Source organism: Sylvia atricapilla, chromosome 6 (genome assembly GCF_009819655.1).
Source record: "Sylvia atricapilla isolate bSylAtr1 chromosome 6, bSylAtr1.pri, whole genome shotgun sequence".
Taxonomy (NCBI): Eukaryota; Metazoa; Chordata; class Aves; order Passeriformes; family Sylviidae; genus Sylvia; species Sylvia atricapilla.
Window position 1 is genome coordinate 57,619,823 of NC_089145.1, and position 25,491 is coordinate 57,645,313.

Below are 25,491 nucleotides of genomic sequence, written 5' to 3' on the forward strand. Positions count from 1 at the left end.
GACACCAGTGTAGGAGACAGACACTGTTTCCCATCAGGTGCACTCCTCCCAGACCACACACCAGTTTTGTGTCAAAGCTGCCCCGAGCTTGGTGGGAACCTACAAGGGCACTGTCCTCCTGGGGAAACACAGTCCTTTGGGCTTACAGCCCCTCCACACAGTCAGGCCCAAGCAGCCTCACTGTTGCACAAGTCTCTTATGTCCTGTGCACATCTGCTCTGCCTCAGCATTCTTCCTGTCCCTGGAAGACATTAGGTTTTCCCACCAGACCATTCCCAGATTCTCCTAGCAGGGCAGGTAATTCTTTAACCGGTGTTGTGGTTTAACGAAGTCTGGTGTTCAGTTGGGGGACTCAGCTCAGGGGCGGTTCCCTGTGGGGACCTGGTGCAGCCAATCAGCGGGCGAGTTTGAAGATCCAATCAGCTGGCGAGTTTGGAGAGCCAATCAGCTGGCTAGTTTTGAAGATTGACACCCAGTTAAACCACTTAAAAAGAGTTGAACACGCCTCTGCGGTAAAGCGCCTTTAAAATCGAGCAAAGGCCCGGGAAAAGCTCTTCTGGCTTCAGGCCTTTGAACAGGTAACAGGGCAGGCCTCACCAGCTCTGCTGCAGCACTGGTCTCTTCCCGGGAAGCCCACCAGGCCCCATCCCAGTGGGATGGCTGGGGCCTCTTCCCAGCAGAGCCTGATGGTCCTTTTTTGCCATTGGCGCACACTGCTGGGGGCCATCCCAGCACTGGAAGCAACCATGTGGCTGGGACCAGTGCCAGGAGTGGCCAGAGGCAGGAGTGGCTGCTGCCATCCCGGACCAGGAGTGGACTCATACACATGTGGCTTTGTGGCTGAAATTGATGCAACTGGTACAGCAGCAGGCAGCTGGGGCTGTCTCAGCATGGCTCACAGTGGACTTTGTTTAGCCACTTCTAGCCAGCCACACTGCTGACAAAACTACAAAAACAGTACTAGCAGCAGCTTTCCTTGTTTTTGGCACTCTGCTCTGAAGAAAAGCAGTGAGTGGAGCCGGCAGCCAACATGGCTTGCACCGTGTCAGCAGAGATCACGTAACCAGCAGCAAGAGGCACGGCGAGCAATTGCTCTGGTGCAGAGCCTGGATGAGATGAACCTTCTGAGTGTGGCAGTTTTCTTTAAACTGTTAATCTGAACTGTTAATAAAAACTGTTTCAACTGATAAAGCTTGAGAACAAATGAGCCTATGAACACCAATTCCCTCCTGAATCAGGAAAAGGAAAGGGTGAAAACACGTAGTGAAAACAACAAGGCACATTGAGGTCAGTGATGAGATCTAGATGGGAGGGGATTGAGGAGATGCCTTAGTCTTGAGCTGAAATTCTTTTGTAAGCTATGGTGAAAATATGTTTGCTATATCAGACTTTGTTTTTTCACTGTAATTCATGGAATGCCTTGAGAGGATGCAGCATTGTAACCACAGCTGCGAGCAGAGGCACCAGGGTTGAAGTAAGCAGGTGTTGCTCAGCTGTGATCCAATGAGAGTCTTGAACAGAGGGAGATGACAAACCTTGCCCCAGGAATAGAAAGAAGAAAACCTCTGGTCCCAGAGATGGATGAAAAGAACTTTTGCTTTTGTGCTAGAACAGCTCATCCTTAAAATAGTACCCCATAAGTTGACATGGCCCATGAATGCAGCTGTTGGAAGGCTGCAAGAGATGGGAGGGACTTCACAATTGCAGATTTCCAGGTGGCTGCTATTTGTAGAAATTAAAAACCATGAGAGAACTGTTTCTTGTGGAGAAGTCTCCATGGCATGGCAAGAGAGACTCGTCTCCCTAAGAGAACTGAAGAAAGACTATTTTAGAGGTGGTAAACTGACTGAAAGTCCCAGATTTTGTCTCTTTACATTGTCAGTGGGTAAGAAAAGAGGGTGTGGGGGGAGGAGAACTGTTCTGAAGGTTTATCCTTATTTTCTTATTACTTGTCTTTTAAGTCTGTTATTAGAGTTTTCTTTAAATGCTTTAGAGTTTTGAGCCTGTTTTAGCCTCCTCCTAATCCATCTCTCTCATCAGGAAATGGGTAAATAATTCTAGTGGGTCATTGGCGTTTGGCCAGCACTAAACCCACTACACCTGGTAACCCAGAATAGGCTTCCATTGCTCTCAAATTGGAGCTCACCTTGCTGGAAATCCCGTGGCTGCCCTTCCCTCTCAACCAGCTCCCCTGCACTTGATAGTGTCTGGCTGCTTCCTCAGGCCATCAGGGCCCTAAAACCTGTTCCTGGCGGAGGCTGAGCCTGCCTGGAGGCCTGTCTGACTCCCTAACACCAGGGCACATGAATATGGGATGGCCCAAAGCACCAGGGCTGCTCTGGATGCTGAAGGGGCTTGTTCCCTCACCAGTTGTGTGCTGTAATTTCTGCTCCAAGTGCAAGCACTCCTCTTTCAGTTTTGTATTTCACTTCAGAGAGAGACTCAAGCCCCATCTCCTCTGTGCCTCGGTGGGGAGGAAAGTGCAGATACCTCTGGGCTGCTTTGGATCTCTTACCTCTCTCTGGCTACATGACATCCATCTCCCTCTCAGCTTTGGCTGAACTCGTCCTCCTGAACATTGGTGACTGGACTCATACACAGTATTCCTGTTTAGTTTTATTCTTCTTCATATCTTTACAGAAAATGGCACATAAATCACAGATGCTGGATGACTAGAAGTTGTTACAGCTCCATATCTCAAACACCTCAATACTGAATTATTTTCTCACTGTATATACATTATTTACACTCCATGGGCTATCATCTAACACGTCCAACGGTCGGGCGACAAAGACAAACAGGGGTTGGATGACTGGACTTAACCCTCTGATGGAAGAAAAATCAGTAGTTCTGGGGAAGGGTGCTCACAGCTGAAAGCAGGACAGAAAGGGTCACCTGGAAGTCACTGTCCTATGGCTTTCGGAGGAGGAATAGTGCTTTACTGGGATGGGAAGGTGATGGTACCATGGAGTGAGTTTGGCTGCGTGGATCTGCATGTGCTCCTATGGGATGTATGTACATGTTATAGGGTGTATTAGGGTGGATGTGCATGGCTGTCATTCCCTTTAACACTCAGAGGGTGAGCTGGACAAATTTAATTCAATAAATACATTAGGTGGTGGATGTTGTCTCACCTGGAATAATGTATTCAATAAATAAATTCACCATTCGCCCCCTCTGCAGGGGTGTAGGGTTTTGGTGTTCAGGGCAGAGTCTGACCCAATTGCCCAGCCCTGCAGGAGCCAGCGAAATGGGCTGGGGTCAGCTCAGGGTGCCAGGTGGGACCAGGGTGTCGTGCCTGTGGGCTAAACCTGCCTCTCCCTGCCAAAGAGAGGCAAAACGTAACTTCTCTTAAGCTGTAGTCCTTTCCCAGCAGAACTCGGTGCTGGGCAGGGAGAGATGGGTGGAAGGTGCAAACCACCCTAGATGGATGGTCATCATTTCATGCAAGCAGTGCCATGGGCTTGTTCTGCTGCAGCCTGGGCCACAGGCAGAGGTGATGCCAGAAGGTGGTGTGTCTGCCTGGGGCACAGTGGGACAGGACACAAGGAGAAGGGCCCTGGGCAGCTGTGGGCAGAGATGTGCACCAAGGAGAGGCATGGCAGCAGGGAGCAGGCTTGCTTCAGTATGGCAAATGGGGTTTGGGGCTGCAGCAGAAGGAGAAACCCCCAGAGCCAGTCGTGAGCCTGAAGGGACCAGAACCTTAGTGTCATTGGTGGGGGTGATGATGTGACACATCCCAGTACCCCAAAAGGAATGGGTGGAGGGGGTGAGGAAGGCCTGGTGGGGTGGAGGAGCGAGGGGCAGGGGTATGCTCAAGGGCAGCAGGCAGTGGGCACCCCAGCCAGGCAGCCCCAAACACAGAGACCAGGGCCCCTCTCGCTGGCAGGGGTGGCCAGGGACACCTGGCAGTCCAAGGGGGAATGTGGCCCCCAGAGGACACAGTGTCTGTCGGGGCTGGCTTCTGCCACCTCTTTTCCCCCTAGATCAACTTCTCCTCCTTCTGTGATGAGTTCAACTTCTCCGTCTGTCTCTCATCTTCTGCCGCTGCCGCCTCCTCCCCCGTCTCCGGCTTCCTGCCTGGGGCTGGGGTGTCCCCGGCAATGGTCCCCAGGACTTTGGTGCTGTGCTCCTGAGCTTTGGCCCTGAGGGCAGCAATGCTGTTTTCTCTCAGTTCCTCCTGGGAAATGGTGGTTTTGGGATCAGGACCCCTTTCTTCTTTGTCACCTTTGTCAAGCTTGGGCAGGGCCTGGCGCTCCACCTCTGTCTTCCTCCCCGCCTCAGCCGCTGCCTCCAGAGACTTTTTGTGCATCCCTAAAAAGAATTGTTGGTATTCGGGTTTAGAAAAGCGCCTGGGCATGGGAAAGCCATCTTGAACTGAAAACAGCAAAGATAAAGAGAGGCCAGAATTAAGGAAAAGCAGAAACCCTCGCTTCACACAGCAGTCACGGCGAGCCACTCGCTCTGGCCCCCACGCGAGGGCAGCCCAGGCAAGGCAGCTGCCTGCTGGGGCAGCCCAGCATCTGTGGGCTGCAGCTGGTCCCAAAGGTCTATAATTACTCTCCCCTTCATTTCTCTGATGTGAACCTGAAGCTAACTTGTTCCTGCATGGAGATGAGGGTCTCAGACAGCAGCATAGTTGCCTGAGCTTCACCGAGGCTGGGGACGGAGATCCCTCATTTGGAGAGATATTTCTATCTCTGTATCAAACCACAACCACCTTTCTGCCTCTCTCTGTTTCACACAGACAGAAGGACAGGACAGCCCATTTTCAAGATGCCAGACACTAATTTTGGGGCAGAACCAGCCTGGAAGGTCAGAAAGAGGGAAGCAAAGAGCAGGAGTGTGACAGGGTAGCGGCTACCTCCATGTCTGCATAGAAAACCAAGTGAAACTTGGGCAAAGCCAGAGCATTTGGGAGTCCTAGCACCCTATCCAGCATCACAGGACTGGAGGAGTGAGACTGGCATGACCTCCTGCCTTGGCCAACGATTGGAGCCTCTGCTCCCGAGCTGGGCATGAAGGATGCTTGAGCCATGGGAAGTGAAGGTTAGCACCAGCCTGAACATGTGGGCAAATTTGTCTCCCAGACAGATTTTGCACATCATGATCCAAGGTCCAGAAGGAATTTGGGATGAGTAATAAACCATATTGACAGGGGTTTAATGGAGGCATCCAGGATGGGGGGACCTTGCCCTGCTGCCCTTCACCTATTTTCAGCATGACTGCTTTCTTCCTTGCATGCCCCTGCCTCCACCCATTTGCCATTCCCCATGAGGTTGGCTGCTCTCTTACCCAGGAGCCAAGGGGCACAGGACTCCATGATGCCATCCTTGGCAGACTTGAGGATGGATTCAGGCAGCGGGATGGAGTGACGCACCATGGCACCGTAGAGCCCGTACTCAGCCATCACACTGCTCCTGCCCCAGCACTTCTCCCTCTTCCGCCACTTGGCCCGACGGTTCTGGAACCAAACCTGGAGCAGGCGACAAGGAGGGACATGGGGTTTGTGCATGGAGAAGGCATGCCAGACCCTCTCCCATGTGGGAACATGCATGTACTTCTGCAGCACGATGAAAGCAGATGGGTGATGTTTATCCCAAAGGCAATACAACCTCTTCCCCCATGTAGAAGACATTGGTTATCTCTCCCTCCCTCCCCTGAAGGAGTGGTGAGGACCAAGTGTGAAAGCAGGTCCCATCCCTCTCCACAGGATGTAATTAATTTGCCATTGCAACATCTTTTTTCTGGTGGCTTTTGGCTCTCATGTCTGGGAATCTCTTTTATTATTTGTGTGTCTGAGCCGCAGTACAGGGCTGCAGGCAGCCGTGCCTGCAGGGAGGGCTGCGATGGGCGCGGATGCTCGGAAGAAGGGGGAAGCTGCTCTGTGCGCTTTGCCCTGAATTCCCAGTTTGAAAAACCCCTCATCTTCTCAGAAAATTGGCAGAATAATCTCTGAGCTGTGACCTGGGGGGCAGTGAGCAGAGAGGCGGGCAGCAGTGGCAGGGAGGGGGTGATACTCGCAGAAATCTATTAGTGCTCTCTCTCTGATTTCCATTCCTCTTGTCTCCCTCGCCCTCCTCCCTCCCCGGCTCCCCTCCCTTTCTCCCCCAAGCAGAGGCATCAGCTTTAGATGAAAAATTGCTTGAGGTCTATTCAGAAGGAGGCAAAGGAAGAGTCAGCCCCAGGGGCAGCCCAGGCCTGATTGAAAAATAAGTTAATTTCAGTTTGAATCGATAGGCCTCAGGCACTGAAATATCACGGGAAATTAAAGCAGCTGGTCCCCGGGGAACCACGCCATTGACCTGCGCTAATTAATGCCGTGGAGTTACCAGGCCCCTCTCTGAGAGGCAGTCCCTCCCTCCCCGCGGACACCCCAAACACCTCCTCATTTAACTAATTAGACTGACAGAAAATTGGGTGTTAATTTGTTTAGGATTTTTTTTTTCTTTTCTATTTTTTTTTCCCCTCCCTTTCCCGGAAAGTACACGGCAGAATGGAAATGAATGTCGGGGTCTCGCAGGCAGATGGATGCTCGGGGTCACTCTGCAATCTTCTCCGACTTGATTGCTTGATTAGGTCGTTAGCACATTAAAAAAAAAAATTGCTTGCCGTCTGGCGCTGGCCTGATGAGTGGGATGAGGCGGGAATCGCCTGGGTAATTTATCTTTTTATACTGCAAAGAATTTGATTTCAATCTGCAGATATATGGAGGTGCCTTTGACACCTGTTTAACATTACAGAGCTGACAGCTTAACCCTCTCTTGTCCCCACTACTGGTAGCTGTGGGGGAGCTCCAGCTGCAGTGGGGAGCACTGGGGGTCCTCTGCCAGTCCCCCAGCTCTGCCATGGGGACCATAGGACAGATGCCACAGAGTGATATCGCTCAGGTGGCAATAAACAGCATCTCTTCTACCTGTGTAGAGAAGAACTGCCCAGCACTGAAACCTTATGGTAGGGACAGAGCTGCAGGGTAGGCAGGTGGGTGCTTGCTAGCATCCATGACAGCCACTGCTGGCCATTCCCAGGAGCCCAGCCAGCCTGCTCCCCCACACTGCTCTGTGGAATGGGTGGGGTGGTGGTCCCACTGGCTGTGATCCCAGCTTCTCCCAGCAGAAGACACTCTGTGCATGTCAGAGAGGATGTTACCAGGCAAAGGAAGGAGGCTGCTTCACCACATGTCACCTCCTCTGCATGATAAACAGTCTGATTTACACTTTCATACTGCCAATCTGTAACCCCTGGACTGCGGGTGGTTACAAATCCTCCAGGGCCTAAGCAAAGACCCTCAGGAATGCAGAGCTTCCTCTCTTTGCCCTCTCCTCCATGCCCGTGTGAAACGTGGGTTTGCCTGGCTGTGCAGTGAGCAGGATGCTGGCAGAGGGTCTCACTCCAGGTCGTGCAATCCTCCCAATTCCCAGAGCACAGGGTGCAGAGCTGCAGGTGCCTCTTTACTGATGCTTTTACCACTTGCCATTTCTCTTCCCTCTTGCCTTGATACCCCGATCATATTCCTGCATGCCTCATGCTCCTCTTCTCTGGCCAGGTCTCAGCCTGCCCCAGCACTGCCCACTGCCACTAAACCTGCTACCCTGGAGCATCCCCTTTTCCATGGCAGTGTTATGCAAATACTGGAGGCAGCAGAAGCTTTGCCAGCTGGCAGACCAATTTTGACTAGGGCTGGTAGAAAATCTTCAATCAAAAAATGCTGATTCAATCACACAGGAAAAATTGTGTCCAGCCAGTGGAAGTGTAATCAAAATTATCTATAGCTTTCTTCTGAACGCTGTATTTTAATCTCAGCTGCCTAAGACATGCAAAATCTATGCTTTAAAGCCAAATGAGAAAATCAAAATTGCATCAACATCTCAGTAAGATCCTTCTGAGATTTCCAAAACCATTTTTTGTCATTTGATGGGAATTTCCTCTTGGTTTTGATTAGGAAGAATGAAAGTTTGAAATCCCGGAATATTTAGCAGAACAGAAATCAGGAAGGCTGACCATCTTACTTTAATACCAGGAACCATATCTTCATCGAGGCTTGAAATTAAATGAAACCAATGGTGCTCAATACTGAGTATTGCTGGGATCAGATCCCAGTCAAGCATTGCTGTCACAAGCTCATTTCGAGGAACACTGAGTGACGAGTTCCAGCATGGCACTGGCAGCCCTCACACCATTTCAGATCAGCAGGATTGTCCCCTATGTCCTGTTTTCATGATTTTGTCCTCATTCAGATGGCTCCATCAGTGGGGCTTTCATTTACAAGAAGATGTCAGTGATTTCTTCAAATTTATCGATGTGTTACCAAAATTTTCACATGCCTTGATTCTGAGCTGAATTACACGGTGAGTTTAGTCATTCAGAGGTATTTTCAGCTGTGTTGGTTCATCAGTCACAACATCCAAATATGCAGTTATTTATTACTGGCATGTCGTTTTTCCAGGGAAGGGTTTCACCCTTAAACTTTGCTCACCTTACACGTCTCTTATGGTTTTGGTATTCTTTGGCTGCTTATTGTCCTTGCTTGGAGATATCTACTCTACAGCTTCCTCTGACTCTGTAAGATTTGGTCTGCTTCAGACAATGTTGAGGTTTGTCCACATTTCCTCTTGCCCCTTCCCACCCTAGAGGTGGATTGGCTCAGCTTTGTGAAATGCTTTACTGATCTTGCTCTGTACTGTGCACCTTCCTTCTCACTTGTTTTCATCTGGTTCTCTGTTGCACAGCCCAGGGTATGGTGAAAAGACTGTGTTTCTGCTTCCACATGTCATGGGCAGTGGTGAAACCTGATTAATTTTAGACTGAAGCATATCACACGTTTGTGCAAAGCTGTCACGATGTGATGTGCAGAAGCGTCTTTTTGACCAGTGTATTACACCCCAAGAAGTTTCACACCTCTTAATTTTCACACAAACACCCTTTGTGAAAGCTGGAAAGCTTCTTCCAGGAAGCCTGTCCTAAATGGACAACGGAGAAAAGTGGATAGGTTTATCCTGCAGTATTGCAAAGACTTATAAATGGGAATGTTTCTAACTTTAATCATCACCTAATTCTCACCTCCAGCGCCCACTGCCCAAAGCAACAAAAGTCCAGGCATTCTGTACTTGACTACAGGGTTGCAACAGTTTTGGAGTGGGAGTTTTGGAATCAAGACTGGCAATGATAATCTCGACAGTTTCCTCCTCTGAATCACAAATGACAACTGATATTTCTTCAGATTATTGATGATGCAGAAGAGCAAATTGTAGGAAGAGAAATCTCTCATTTTGCAAGGAGACTTGAGACTTGACACATCCTTGTTATCCACATTCATCATATTAGTTTGTTTACCTAATCAGTGCCTGAAACATTGCCTGCTAAAGAGAGAAATCTCCCTGAGGTTGGCCATAATTCAGAAACCTGAATTAGCAAAGGGATATTTTAAAACATCTAAGGTGTTCCTGGGTATTGTTTCTGTTTTGTTTCAACCTAAAATTTTCCACTGGTAACACTCATTTTTTTGGCTGCTGCTTTCCAAGCTAGGGTACAAAGACAGGAGAATTGATATTGGAATACCTTTTCTTATTAATATAAAAAAAAAAAAAAATTCCCTGCCCAAGCATTCTTCATCTATTAAAGTAAAATTCCAGGCTTGATAAGGGCGAAATTTTGCTTCAGCAAATCATTCATCCTGCCTTTGATAGAGCATTCCAGCAGGGGCGTTTCCAGGAGCGAGGTCCCAGCCCAGAGCAGCACGAGTGTCCACTAGATGGCCATGGGCAGATGCACGTCTGCACCTGGGGACACACCGACACGGACACACCGACACTCCAGCACATGCCTTTGCCAGGCTGCAGGGAGCAGCTGCACACAGCTGTTGGCAAAACAGCACCTAAAGAGAAGGGGAAAATCCCAAGACCCCCAGAGTGACGCTGAGAGATGCACATGGACATGACAGACAGGTGGATGTTCTTTGTCACCTCCCCACTTGAAGCACTTTGGGGGGGATCGAGCTGCAGACCAGACAAAACCTCCAGCTGCCCTCCACATCCAGGGCCCTGCTGCCATCTCAGTACCCAGTTTCTCCTGACAACTACACGTCCTCCCTTTCTATCTCCTCCCTCTCCAACCCAAGACTTAACAATGACAGTGGTCAAAGCAAAAACCTCCACTGAAAAAAACAGTGATGTCCTCGTCCTCATATCAGACAGCACCTGTGGCCCAGGCTGGGTTCAATCTGAAGATGTGAACACTGTAAAGAACGGTCTCTTATCTTGCTTGGAGCGTGTCCCCACCCATACCCATGAGTATGGGGTGTATAAAGTATACTGGGGCTATATAAAGGACTGCCATGAGGTCTGACTGTGCCCTGGGGCTTCCTCAAATCCCTCCCTTTTACCAATCACTACAGAAAAACTTCCTGACTGCTGGTGGAGACTGCGCCACTTGTGTAAGCCTGGGAACAGTTTATTGCTGTCTTTTCAAATGTAACATCAAAGTTATTGGTACTGTTTATGGTGGCATCACTTTCTATGGCTGGTGTAAAGTGGTTATGAAGTTAAATGAGAGCAGTAAAAGTTGCACACGGGCTGCATGGCTGATTGCAGGACTCATCATCCCTCTTCTTGCTAAACACTGGAAAAGAGCTTGCTGAACTCACTTTTGAAAGAGCAATTCATATGTACAACATAGTAAGAACCCTTCCTGACAATAGCTGGAGTAGTGTCCAGCTCACTTGGCTAACAGGGGCTGCCAGAGATGGAAGATGAGCTGTGAAACAGCACTCATCCCTCTTGAGTGAAGACATGATGGCGCATCCAAGTTTGGGTCTCCTCTAAGCTAAAAGAGTAATGGGGCATTCACTGAATACAGGCTTAAACAGCACCTAGCAAAAACATACATGATTTTACCATGCCACCAGCCCTGCAGGCTGGGCCTGTCTCTGAATCCTGCTCCTAAAAGCACTACATGGGCCAAGAATAACTGTTTGTTGCAATTTATCTGACTTATGCAACCAAAGCTATAAAATCCCACTTGACCTGGAAATATGTCTTAAACTGCTAAATCTGGGGTTTTCACCTGGCCTCGTGTGGCAACATGTTTTCCCACTTCTTGTAAACCTTTCAAAAGCAAAGAGCTTCATCTTCCCCAAAGAAAAACAAGTGGGCACATGATGTGCAGGGTCAGTGTGTGAGATCAGTGGGTTCAGCACACACTCAGCCTGTGAATCACAGCTGCACAGAAAATGCATCTCTGAGATACTGACTCCACCACGGCCACACTGGAATTCCAGCTGACCAGTACCTCAGCTGGCACTACAGTAAGGGCTCCCATATGCTGGGACCTGGCAGATCAGCACCTAAATTCCTCTTTTCCTAACATGCCGAGTGAAAAACAAGGAAAACATCAGGGTCATAGAAGCATGATAGTCACAGGAAAGCTCATGAGAGTGCAGTCATCGTCCTAATCCACTCAAACCCAGGGAGACATCTGTCATTGTCACAAATGGTGATAGTGCACATCCATCCTTTAGGGGATCACAGTACCTGACTCCATTAACCAAGCTGCTATCTTGCCTGAATTATTTCATTTTGCCTTTTTCCCCACTAACACTGCTCTGCAGGTCCTCCAGCACAGAGAAAACCTTAGCACAGATCTTCATAAACATTGTATGTAATGCCCTCTGTAATCATGCAGGGACACACACCATTATCACTTTCATGCTAGAGAAGGTGAGTTGAGACAGTCCGAGGAGAAACGTCACATCCCCTTCGTGATGCTTTTCAACGGGCCCTGAAATCACACCATGGGATGCCAGCATTCCTCTGAGGCTGTGGAGCACTGCCTGTGCTCTGGGACTGCCCCCTGAATGCCACTGTCAGCTCCATGGTGCCCTGCCCTTCATCAGCAGACACTGAGCAAAGGGCAAAGGTGCACTTCTCCAGAGAAAAAAACACAGGCACCAGAGGCTGTGCACCAGTGAGAGATGGTGTCTGTAGTACTACTGGTGCCCTCTGCTCCCTGGGATAACACTCAAGCCCACCCATACATGCATGGCGACAGTCTGTAAAGTCCTCAAGGAGTACAGCACATGCTCACCAGTGCACTGCATCCTTGAAGCATTGAAGCATCAGCTGGAATATATCTATACAAACATGAAATTTTATAAGATGCTGTAAGATGCAATCAGTTTCCATGCACCAGCTTGGGTGAGCTTTCAGCACTCCTACCACGTGTCTGCTCCTGGCTCTACTTGTTCTTCAGCTCTGTGTACCCTTCACCTTCTTTGGGTAATTCCCAACTCCAGAGGTTTTCACATGACATCTTCCAGCTCCAGAAAACTGATGCTCCAGGCTCTGGCTTCTGCTGTGCTGCTGATGCCTGCAGCCGACAGCACCAGCTCGGGCACAGCACAGCTGATGGTGTGACCTGCAGAGCTGCCCAGGGATGCTGCTGGCACCAGGACAGCACATCTGAGCTCACCAGCACAGCCCCAGGAGTCTCAGGCTGGGACCCTCCCTTAGCTGTCACTTAGGCACTGAGCCTTGATCTGATCCATGGTCAACATATAAGCTGAAGAAGTTGGTCCAATCAAATATCAAACAAATAACAAAGTGATTTGTAGTGACAGCCATGGGGCACTTTGAGTTGGAAGGCTGGCAGTGAAGGGACCCAGAGATATCAGAAAGATGTGATGGACATAAAGCAAGTTGTCTTGGAATAGACCTCACTGGCACATCTGGCTGTGAGCAGTGTCTGGCACAGGTTATTTATCAAGCATGCTCACATGGATGGGATGGCTAGATCCTTCCAAGAAGTTACTTCTCAACAGCACTCACAGTTCAGCCCTCCCTGTGGGTGAGCCAAGCAGTGTCTTTAGGAAGGAAAGGGTAGCACGGTGAGAAAGCATTTTTCCATGTGGATCCCGAAGCTGCAGGTGAACCAGAGCCCCCCAGAGGTATGGGGTGGGCAGCCTGTGTGTGCTGGCCTGCCTGAACACCACAGGCACCAGCTACCCCTGCCTGGAAAGCTGCTGCTGCTTATCCACATTGTGGCAGGTCTGCTACAGCAGCCAGGCAGAGTCAGTCACTAGTTACTTCTAGGCCACAGAAGGGACATCACCTCTGTGTTTATGAATGTGCAACATGCATGGCATGAGCATTTTTATATAACTCACAGAAAGGTGACCAGGTACAAGCAATGCTTGGCTTGCATTCCCCTGCTACAATTTTGAAGAGAAAGCTGCAGCTGAATGCTCTAATAATGTGGCAGCCTTGGTTTCTGCTCTGCCTTTGCTCAGATATTTGGGAGCCAACCAGATACCTGCTGAGAGAGAAAGTGGGGAGCAAAGTGTGCTTCTCACACCAGGCAGGTCCTAAACTAAACACCTCTGGCTGCTGCTCCCAGGACAGCAACGCTCAGGGTAGACAGAAGAGCACCTGATGCTTTTTCACAGACTCTGGAAGGCATCTTTGCTGTAAGATACTGTAGAAACAGTTTGTTGTCCAGCTCAGTTCCTCTTTTCTGCTCCACAGAAAGACCTGCCAGCCTCATGCATGTGGAGGTTCTTGGTATGTCTGCTCTACAGTGCCTGGGCAAAACCTGGCTCACAAAATACCCACAGAGAAGGGCAATGAAAAGGAGAGCAGGTTTGTGCTTCCAGAGAAGAATCAGAAGAACTTGTTGAGATCTATCAAGGTAAAAGAAAAACACTACAGAGAGAAATAGATCCATTAAGAAATAAAGGGGAGAGTAAATTAACTGAGTGTCTAAAGTGCCTCTGTTATTGAACTGTTAGAAAAATCTCTATTCAAAGTCAGGAAAGGAGGAAAACTTTGTAATAAAGGGTCATTAAAGGAAAACATGAATGCAATAGTCAGCTGTTCCCTCTGCCAAGCATCATAATGCTGGAGAGGAATTAACTACTGGAATTTCTGGGATTTTTTAAAAATCTGTTGTGAAATTATTTTTAAAGTCAGTTGTAAAAACTACAGTGAGATCAGAAGTGAGAAAAAAAAGTTCATCCTTAAGTGAAGAAGTGAATACAAGTGTTCCCAGCACAGGGATTTGAGACAGTATTTACAGAAGAGCTGAAGTGATCAAGGAACTGCAATGCTTAAGCTAACTCAGAGAAGTGTTAGCCTTAAACTACTGTTATTAAGAAAATGAGGAGATGAATGCAGGGAAGAGTTGCCACAGCCTGGCATCATCCCTGCAGGGCCATTCCTGATTCTCTTGGACATGATGGGGAAAGCCTTTGCCAAGGCACTCCACAGAAATGGACTTCAGCATGTTTTGTTGCCCACCTCTCACAGGGAACTGGTGTGGCCCAATGCTTGAAGGTGTCAGATCCTTGCTGATAGTGTCTCCAAACCATGGGGAGAACAAGCAGAGTCACTGTAAAGAGCCTTGTTTCCTTCCCAATACTATGGAGAAGCACATCAAATTCACAGTCCCTTATCCCAGGACAGCCATAAACATCTTGCAAGAACTGAGCAGAAGGCAAGAACAGGCCAGTTTGGGTTTATTTGTTTTTCTGTCCCCTTTAGAAAATTCATCAGTGGCTAAAGCAACTCAGGGACTGAAATAGAGGGGTAAAGCATTAACTAGGTAAAGAAAATATTAATAACTCTATACCTCCACCTCTGCACTAAAAATACCTTTTTAAACTGCATCTAACAGCCCCAGCAGTAGCAGGGTAAAAATCCCACAAGATAAGGAGGCAATCTGCATGGTCTAGCAGCAAGCAGGAGAGTTCCCACTTCAATACGCTGAAGTGTCATTCCCAGCCCTCCATTTTCCTCCTTTTCTCCTGCCACGTTTTCCTTCTCTGTCCAAAAGCATGCAGTGTAAGACTTTTCAGACAGGAATCCCTTTGGAAAGCCTTGCCTGGGTCCCTGCTCTTGCCCATCACCCAGCCCCTCTGTTTGCAGCTCTGGTAATTAACTTGTAAACGAAGTTCTAGCACATGGGCTGAAAACAGGCCATAGATAAAGGGTAATGAAAACAATCCATTAGAGAAAGGGCCAAATTAAACAACTCTTAATTGAAAAATGGAAATGAATATGAATTTAGATCAACTAAACAAGCATGTTATTGAAGAGGCAGAAAAGTGGATGAACTCCTAACACACCAATTAAAGACATGGAGGCAGAGATGCACCATATGCCATGAGAAAAACTCATAGTGATATTCTCAGTAAGCCACTAAGTTTGATTAGTTTTATTACTCTCACTTGTATACTTCCCACATTTCTAGAAGCGTAGGGGAAGTTTATGACACTTCTCTGGTATCACACAGTCATGGCTTGCCCCAGTGCTCATGAACTATTGGCAAAGGTAGCCATTACCAGCTGCTCAACTCTATTTCATCATTAACTGCCTGCAGGACTTTTAAAACATATATATATTTGAAATATTTGGCTCACACAACAGCAACACTTTTGGCTTGTCCTTCACCTTGGTAATCTACCTCCAACAACCCTAACCACTCTGGTAATTTCCTTCCAGCTACGTGGTCCCTGTGAATGTGCTGTATGACACAGCTGGAACCCCCTGGCAGTGTGCCTTATGCTGGCCTTTCTCTGTTCTGTGTGTGACAGTCACCCAAAATTTTAACAAGAGAGGTCCTCACTTCTTAGAGTAATGGTGATAAGCTCAGAAAATCCAACACCACCACTTCCTGCAGCTCTAAGCAATGCTTTGCTGGCCATTCCAGGCACACATTCAGGAAAGGTCACCAGCTGCAAGGAGCAATCACAGCATTCCATACTTACACCATGGGATTCAGACTACACCTCAGCACTCTGCAGCAGGCAGGAAAAGCTGGCAGGAGAGGAAGAAACCAGGGCTGCTAAAGCTGCATGAAACTAACTTTCCTTCATGCTTCCCATCATGTTTCTTGAGGGGACTCTCTGGGTTTGCTCCTGAGCTCCCACTCAGTGCAGTACTGGTTCCTTAGGCCTTGTCAAATTATGTTCATCTCCAAACAGAGAACCTTTTTTGCAAAGCTGAAGGAAGGTAAGCTTCTGTCCTTGCAAAATACTACTTGCTTCTCTCTAAATGATTACTCCTCCTGGTTCCTCCATCCCTGTTCAATCCTAAAGAGCTTCACAGTGATACCGAAATGATCTGATAGCTAAACCAATACTTTTTCAGCTAGAGATTTAGTTGACCTTGTTTTGGTTTTAGCCAAAACTGGCCTCTTAGCTGCCTGACAAAGGCTGCTGGATGCACAGACAATCCCTGCTCTGCACACAGCACCAGCCTCTTCTTGGGATTCCTTTTGCTTAGGTGAGCAATTTCATTTGTCCCCAAATTCGTCATCCAGTAATTACCATATGATCTTTTAACAAGAACTGACAATTTTTAGCAGTTTTATTACCTTTTTTAATTGATTACTTCCCTTAAAAGGTGACTCTAATGTCCCTACAATAGCAGTCAGGATCTTATTTTTTTGAAATACTGATTAATCAATTTGTTTGATCAGTAGGAGACATACTTTAAGGACAAACATACACAATCATTTCAATAATCCCCAAATCAAACTGTTACTGAACTTTAATATTCTAACTACTCAGTTTAAAGTTTGGAACTGTTATGTATTAATAAATTCAATAGGGATTAACTTATCTAAAATCTACACATTTCACTTAAGAGATTTGTTATGAGAAACAGCAATTTAAGTCAGATGTTGCAGCATTTGTCAGCCTCAGGAAAATTTTAATACTTCATGATGTTTATTAAGGATATACTTCCCCACAGGAATCTACTTACCTCCCTTGGATTTTACAGAACAGTCTGGGTTTATTCCAATACTGGCACTTCAACTCCTATGAACATTCTTTCAAATACATTGATTAATGAGGTCTTTTTCAAGCCTTTTGCAAAATAGCCACAGTGACATCTGATCTGACTTGTGCATAGTATCTCACTATGAAAAAAATTATTTTCTCATGCAACCCAATGGGAGGATGCTCATTTTCCTTTCAGGAGCAGCCAGCTCAGTGTGGGAGTAAACACACAGAGTGTGTGTCTGCCTGGAAAAAAAAATACACTTTCATCTTCTCTTTAAATGGAGAGTTTGAATATTTTTTTCCTGGATTCAATGTTCTCTTAAACCAGTAACTTTTTTGGCCTCTGACAGCTATTTGTCGTGTTCTGCTGAAGGTTTTACCTGCAAACAGTTCCTATATATCATCCTTTCAATCGCCCTCTTTGAATTTCACTTTCACATCAAATTTCATAGGTGATTTACTTTCTCTTTGACTAATCTCTCCTGAGAAATAATCCCATGAATGAAAATAAGGGGTAGATATCAGTCTTAGGTGAGGATCCAATAGGAAACCACATGAAATGCTGTAGAAGTCCACAACATGTGATGCTCACAACAGTATTAGGAAACACTTTCATTAATGACCTACAAGAGGGAGAGAACATTGCTGAAAGATGAGAGGAACCACAAGCTACAATGAAAATGCGAAAGTATAAAACACCCCCAGACAGCTGGAAACTCATGCAAGGAAAAAAAAAAACATGCAACTATGTGAAATTATAAATATTATGAAAGTGAGAGTAAAGATTCATTGTAAGCTATCTCTTCCAAAGGGCATTAAATTATGCTAAGAGATTCAAAGCAAGATTTACTCATGCAGTTCTGCTGCAGAACTTCTTGCCATGGGATATTAAGATATTCACATGCATTCAAAATCTCAGGAGACTGACAAAGTACTCAGTATCACCAGATAGCTGCCCTGTGTAGCATCCACCTCTTGCCACTGTCAGAGCTGGTAGGGCTGTTATTACAATTATGTTATTATATTTTGTTGACTTTGTTAGCCGAAGTTAACAAAATTCCATATGAAAACCAGACCACTGAAGGGAAAATCCTGAGCATAAAATAAAATCTGTCTAACAGAAGTTTGAAGTGACTGAATTAGATAAATAGAAATAAATAAGGAAGCAAGCAGACCAGTGCTAATCCAAGGCTATTTCTGCAAGGGACCAAGTCCAGCTGAACTGGTGTGAACAAACCCAGCATGCAGCTATAGGATGTGGTCCCTTATCTCCAGGATCTTTGCACTATGCTTAAGCAATGAGAAAAACCCAAAGTGACAGCCAGGAGAAGAAATACCTAATATTTATTTATAGAGTGTGAACTTCATAACCGGGGGAAAGAATTAGGCCCGTAACAAAAAGATCCAAAGTTGAGAAGGAATATGAGGTAAAATATCAAGAAGTACAATCAAAGTTGGGAATCACCTTGCCATGGCTTGTCACACACACAAAATACAGACAAGGAAACTTCATAGAATGTGTGGTAAGGGACAATCAGATGCAGACCTGTTGGAAAGAACAGTGGTGCTCAGGACTCCTATGTGAGCCTGATGCTTACCCTGGCAAGGTGCTGAACAAATGCTACAGAAATTCTGTTGCTTCCCTTTCGTGGGGAAATAATGAGAACTGTTATTCACCATCACTTCTTTCTGGAATGCACATGCCATTAGTTACACCTGATGCTCAGAACAGCCACACATTGGGGTGCTTCTACTGTCAAAGTCTAATCTGATCTCAAGAGCAGAGGGGTGACAGTATTCCTCCTATACAGGAAGAGTAGGCAGTTGTTCATTAGCCAACTGCAGAATGACAGAACAGACAAGTAAGTGGCAGCTAAGATACTTTACCCACTATTTCATTTCCACATCAGTTAAAACACTCAGCACCAGAACAGCACTCCAGGTGCTGAAGCCACACAAGCTGTGTCAGCTCTACACTATCTGCCACAACACCTCACTCCACCTCACACAGAGTGAATGCTCTCAGCTCTGGCCAGAGAAATGGGGCCTCAGGAATTCAACATACACTGTGCCACCAGATGAACCTCTTCCTCGAAAAGGTCCTTTATGGGAAATCAAAGGATCTTCCTTCCAACCCAGCACCAAATGGTGGCTGTAGGCAACAATAAACTCCCAATAGGCTCTCCTCTCTTGATTTGATGTCCTATAGGATCACAAGTGGAGAAGTGACCGTTCATCCATTTCACTCCTTCTAAAGGCAGAGCATCAGGGCTTGTTTCTCCGAGCAAAATCCTAATACATCAGGTAGGATTTGAGATGATGGGCCATTATTTCTGAAGACTGGTGGAAATCCTGTTAGCACCCAAGTTATCTACAAGCTCTTAGATCAGCAGGTCAATGGGATAAGAAGCATTAGCTGTTTTTATAAAAATGTCATTTTTGATTGAGCACAAGAATAAGGGTGGTGAGGGGGGCTCAGGACAGACGGTTAAAGGGCTACACTTCTATTTCAGAGGATCTTCCTATCCCAGCACAGGGTGATACTGCAGCAGCTTCCAGCATCAGTATGATCCTGCTAAGTGCCCTCTGATCTACATTCCAAACCCACACGGGAGCAGCCTCCTGGGCCATGTCCTCAGCAAAGAAAGAGCAGAAGCTCAAGACGCAGCTTGGTGTGTGCTGGGCGTGCATGAGGGATGAACAGAAGGAGGAACCAGGGAAACCAGGACCCTCCCAACACTGCCTGGCACATAGGACAACATCTCTTGTGGAAACTAATATCATAACTAACCACCAGTCACAGAAGGCAGCCACTGCTACTGTGTGGAGAACTAGGACAGGTTAACTTCCAGCCAGACCAGAACTCCACCTGCTCAAGGTTTGGCCAGTACAATCCTGTGCCTTGTGTAGAAACCTGATGGGAGAAAACCATGGGGTAAGGGGAGGCAACAGAAGCTGCTGGAGCCCACCCTCGTGACCATCATGTGAACTCTGTCCAGTGTGCCTCCCACACTAAACAGCAGCTGCAAAGTCTTCTCCAGCTATCTGGCTGTAATGCATGCCAAAGGCTGGTCCTGGCCCAGCCCTGCAGCTCAGGCTGCTCCTCCCAGCTGGAGTATTCACCACACAGCAGTGGTATTCCAGACAACCTTGCTCTACCTCCACACAGCAGCACAACAGGACTGATATGCAGTGAAAAACTTCATGTTAAAAGCTGTTAACTTAATAAAATTTAACAGATTAACAACAACAACAACAAATTATCCCCAGAAACTTTAAGGGAAACGTCACTTGAGGAGGCAAGTACAGTCAAAGTGTAGATGTGGTGGAAACATCTCACTGCACTCACCCATCATTCCCACACTGCATCCTACCCACAGCTGTACTAGCTGCCCATGCATCCCTCTGTGGCCAAAGGAGCAGAGATGAATTCTTTCCCTTCAGCAATGCCCACTCAAACATGGTCTCTGGGAGGCTCTCTTCTTGCTTTTACCAAGACTTCGAAACACTGACATATTTTTTTACATGCCCGTTGTCCTTCTCTGATTTAGGATTCTCTCTGTTACACACATCCTAAATCACTGGTACAACACACCACACACAGCACATGTCGACATACAAACACCAAATACAAATCTGCCAAGAATATCTGATCTGTCTGCCTACCCATCAAAAGCAGGAGAGTGGACAGCCTGGGGAAGTTTATTCAGAGAAATGTCACTCATCCCATGCTGCTACATTTTCTTCACAAAAGGATGAGAGCTGCACAATAAAGGGGTCCAAGAGATATGATTACCTGTATCCTGTCTTCTGGCAACTCTGTTTTCATGGCCAACATCTCTCTAGCATATACGTCAGGATAGTGGGCCTCATTGAAGGCTTTTTCCAGCTCCTCCAGTTGATAGGATGTGAAGATTGTCCTGAGGGGAGTAAAACTCTTTGATCAAAACACAAGAACCAGCAGAGATGACGAAGAGTCAGAGAAATGGACACTGAAAACAGTGAAATCTGGGTAACTGGTTAATGCATAGCTTTTCCCCACCTCCTGTGTTTCTGTGAACAAAAGGTCAAGTGCCAGGGTGAAAGGAGAACCAGAAAATGCCAAAAGACAGCATTTTTAACAGTTATAAATCACCTTCCCTTTCAGGGACTTGTCTCTGGAGACAGTGTCTCCCTAGCAGCAAGCACCCGCAGCGATGGCAGCTGATCTTAGCCTCTGCTGCCTCTTGTGAGGATCATCACACTGAGATGAAGCAGCGTGTCCTCAGCACCCTGTCTGGAGAGATGCTGAGGTCTTTCTCAGCTGCTGGTCCTTAGCCTCTTCAAACTCCATGAGCAAATAATCCTTCACCTTGAGTTTCAGTCTTTGGACGAATTCTCCAAATGTTTTCTCCACCCTAACCCACCACTTTTCACCAGATCTTCCCCATGAGAGTCAGGACCAGCTCCCTTCCTCTGCCTTAACCCTGGCTGCTTCCACTCCAATATCTCGTTAGCTGCTCCCTGCCAGTTTGCATTACCCCATTATCCTTTAGAAATCCTCCTGGACTTCCCTGGGCAGGCAGCAGCCCAACCTGCCTCTGCACAGCCAGTTCTCAGTTTGGGACAACCAAATTGAAAAACCAGCAGCTGGAAAGCCGAGACAGATGAAAGCCCTTCTCTAGCAGATGGATGAGAAGTCTCGGACCACTTCCACTCCCTGAGGGTTAAAACTCCCACCCTTCAACTCCTCCAGTACAGAAAGTGCTATTTTTTTATTAAAGCTAACAATACTGCAATGGCAAATTAAAAAAAAAAAAAAAATCCCCCAAACAAAAAACCCCAACCAAACAAAAAACAAAACAAAAACAAAAGAAAAAAAGCAACAAAAAAGCCAAAGAAAACAAAAAAACCTCAACCAAAAAAAACCAAACCAAAAGAAAAAAAAAACCTCAACCCAACAACGAATTGCAGTCCTTGTGTAAAGTAAATATATAAATTTACCGTCAATCTAAGAAACATATATCTCCCAGAATGAAAGAGGAAATAGAGTCTTTTTCTAAAATACACACGTTTCAGAAAAGCCTTTCAATTCCAGAGAGCATAAACAGAAAATATCAGAAATATTCTCTGCTATGCAGAATGAAAAGGATTTCACCAGATCGATAATATTACTAACAAAAGCAGCACGCAAATACAAGGGACCTGCCTGCAATCAGACCCTTCTTTAAATTCACTCTTAAATCCATTTTCTTTTCAAACAGTTTTTCTTCAACTCTGACAAATCTGTGAACTCTAGGGACAGCAGAGGTACACTGAATCGTGTATTTTCTCCCTCTGGGACCACAGAAAAAAAATTATTCCGATTTTGATCCAGTTTAAATTTCAACCATTCCCCTCCACCTTTCCCCGACAAGAGGGCAGAAGCCTGTCCGGGCTCACCAGCGGGAGGGTTTTGCTGACATTCAGCTGAAGTTTTCCCTTTTTAGCTCATGCCCGGGTAGTGCCTGTCCCTTTTACAATTCACAATCCACTGCCCCTTTTGGTCTTTCTATTCTGCGACTATTTGCAGGCTATTGGCCAGTCATCTTCCAGCCCTTCCTTGGTACAATTAGAGGTCTTAACTGTTCAGCACAGAATACACAACTACAGCCAAACGCTGCAGGTCTGTTTCTGTCTAGAACCGAAAACAAAACAAATCTGAATTTCGTTTCCTATTTCTCATCCGCATCGGGACCTGTACGCCAGTCCCAGCCGTGTTATCGCCCAGCTTTGTATGGGGCATAAAGAAAATAAACTCTTACTTACTCCAGAGCACCCAAACCGGGAACATTTGCCTGGGAAGGGGGCTCGGGTTTGGACACGAGCCCTCCAGACCGAGCCTCCTGTTGCACTCACAGCAGGATGTCTCCTGGGATACTCGGTCTCCTTCCACTCCGTGTCCTGCTAAGCTTTCACTGGAGCGTCTTTTAATCCACCTTTCCTGCATCGTGGCAGGATTGATTTAATTATTCCTAAATCACGCTCAGTGGATGGTGTTTGGCCTTCCTTTGTCCTGGCGCTCTGGCCACAGCAATGCCAGAAGCCAGCACGGGATTTTTCGTTTCTAATTGTTTAAAAGGCGCAAACAAACCAACTCCATTTTAACTGTGGGAGAAGTCAGGCAAAGTCTATTACCCCGACCGTGCTTATAGGAAACCAAATCCAAAGTGGATCTTCGTTTCCTTAAACAGTTTCCCAGCCTTCTTCAGCTTCTTTGCGAGCTGTCTCTGATTCCCAACTATTTAATCTACGGGCAAAATTTTATTTTTACGTTATAAAATATTTAAATTATTGACAGAAATTCTGTCTTGCTGACAGCCAGTATTAAGACTGCTGTTATGTGGAGCTGGAAACGGCTTTTATTATTTCTGACAGGTTGATGATTTTCCCTTCCAAACCCTGACGATCCGCATTCCACCGCAGCTCCTGGGCTGCTCGGGATTGCGGCTCGGGATACCTGGATCTGCAGCCAGAAAACAAAAAAAAAAAAAAAAATTAAACAAAATGACACCTGTGGTCGAATCCCTCACTCCCTATAGGCACGTCCCCATATCTGATTATTTTGGAAATTAAGAATAAAGGGAAGGACCCATCGCAGGGGCGCCGGGACGCTCCGGCGGCCGGGAGGAATATTTTGCTCCAGCCCGGAGCGGGTTGTCCCCGCCGGGACTCGCCGGCGGCCGCTTCCCTGGGGACTGCGGCGACGGGAGCGGGCGGGGTGGCCTCTTTCTTACCTGTGCCGCCTCTTCTTTCGTTTCTTGCTCTGATTTAGGGAGGATTTGGACATTTTCCGGTCGCTGGAGGAGACATCCTCGGAATCTGCGGAAAGACAGGCAGCGGCTGTGGGCTGGGGCTCGCTCCCCGCCAGAGTCCTGCCGGGCAGGGCCGGGCCCGCCGGCTCCGCTCCCTCGGCCGCTTCTGGCCCAAGATTTCGTTGCGATCGCGCCGCGGACGGGGCCCGACGCCGGCCGCTCCCGATCCGCTGCGGGCAGCTCGGGCCGATTCGCCCCAGCCAGGAAAGGCTCCGTGCCGGGACCGGCCTCTAGCTCTCGCCTCTCTCCACCGGAGTCGTTTGCTGAGGCCGCTGTTACCTCGCCGCTACAACGCAGAGCCCGGCGAGCTCAACAAAACCGTAGGAAAACGGGAAAGCTGCAGCCCCCTCTCCGCGGCCGGGCAACCGCGAGTGCCTGCCCCAGCCCGGGGATCCCGGACTGCGCCGCAGAAACACCCGAGCGGGGAGGAAGAAATTGAGGTTTATGGAGCTACCAGCAAAAACAAGCCCCGGGAGGAGCCCGGCTCCGCGGGGATGCCACGGCCCGGGGGTGTTAAGGGCAGGACGCCGCCGTCTTTGCCCGGCAGGAGCGACCGGGGGACGCACCAGGGACTCGTATTTCGATGCGCGCTCCGGTCCCACTCCTGTCCGCGGCGCCGCGCCACCTGCCCGGTCCCGGCCCCGGGCTGCTCTGCGGGCCGTGCTGCGGGCGGGAGCGACGGGCACGGCCCGGGACGGGCGCCGCTGCCGGAGGGAGGCCGGGGATTGCCCCCGGAGCCAGGGTCCGGCGCTGCTGCCTGCAGCTCTGAGCGGACCCGAAGCGGCCGCGGAACGGGGCCTGCGGGCAGAGTTGCGAGAGGCTGCTGCCGTCTAGGAAAAGGATGCCGAAAGGCTCCTAATTCTCCGGCAACGACACGGGGTCGCGGGGGTCGCTCCGACGGGGCTCTGCGCATCCCTAGGCCGGGCGTCCGGGGCCACGCCATCAGACCGCGGCCGCGGCCCCGGACGGGGGAAAATACGGTCCCGCCCGCCCTTCTCCTTATTCTCGGGCTCGAAACGAAATCTCCCTTCCGCCGCCGAGCAAGTGGCCTCCCGCCGGGACACCGGGTGCGGGCGGCTGCTGGGTGCGGGCTGCGGCGCTGACGGGGCGCGGCGGGCCTCCGGGGGCCGGGGACGTGCCTACCTGAGCTGGCCGTCTGGCTGCTGTCCAGCTGCCCGGGGGCCCGCGCCAGGGGCTGCAGGTGGACGCTCTGGGGGTCGGAGAGCACCTCTAGGAAGGTGGGCTGCGTGTAAAAGCCGGGGATGCCGCTGGCGCCCAGCAGCCCCATGCCCACGCCGCCCACCCCGGCGGGACTGAGTACGGAGCGGGCCGCCAGCAGGTGCCCGGCGGGCAGAGAGTCCAGGGCGGCCCGAGGGTGTGACGGCGGCTCCTTGTTCAAGCCCAGGATCTCCTGGATGCCGAAGCCGGTGCAGCGGGGAGGGGTGGGCCCGGAGTTGGACTTGACCCCAGCCGCGGGGGGCGGCGGAGGCAGCGGCGGGGCGGCGGGGGCCGCGCCGTCGGGCTTGGGCTTGCCGGGCAGGCTGGGGGCCAGCGCCGCGCCCGCTTTGCCCGTCATGCTGCGGCCGGCGGTCCCTGGTGCCCGCTCCGGGAATGCCTGGGAGTCCCCGGCTCAGGCCCCTTTTATCCGCCCAGCCGGGAGCCCGAGCGGGGTCAGAGCCGCGCAGCCAATCACAGGGGCCAGCCGCGATTAGGGATGCCAAAAAGCCGGCACCGGCGGCGGCGGGGCCGCTGCTCGGCGGGCTGGGGCCGGTGCCCGCCGGCGGACTGGGGCTGCCGCCCGCCCCTGCGCAAAAAGGGCCGGCCCGGCCCCGCAGGCCCCGGCCCCGCTTCGCCTCCAGCCGTGCTGGGGAGGTGGGGTTA

General features: G+C 48.9%; 1 protein-coding gene across 1 annotated transcript; it reads right to left on the minus strand.

Moving 5' to 3' along the window:
- Positions 1–3,644: 3,644 nt before the first annotated feature.
- VSX2 (visual system homeobox 2) lies at positions 3,645–25,186 on the minus strand. The gene is made up of 5 exons (XM_066322306.1): positions 24,754–25,186; positions 23,533–23,617; positions 20,574–20,697; positions 5,296–5,476; positions 3,645–4,314 (listed from the first exon to the last, which is right to left on the minus strand). Exons 1-5 carry the CDS (start codon positions 25,184–25,186, stop codon positions 3,983–3,985), a joined length of 1,155 nt encoding a protein of 384 aa, XP_066178403.1. The 3' UTR covers positions 3,645–3,982.
- Between the last annotated feature and the right edge of the window lie 305 nt (positions 25,187–25,491).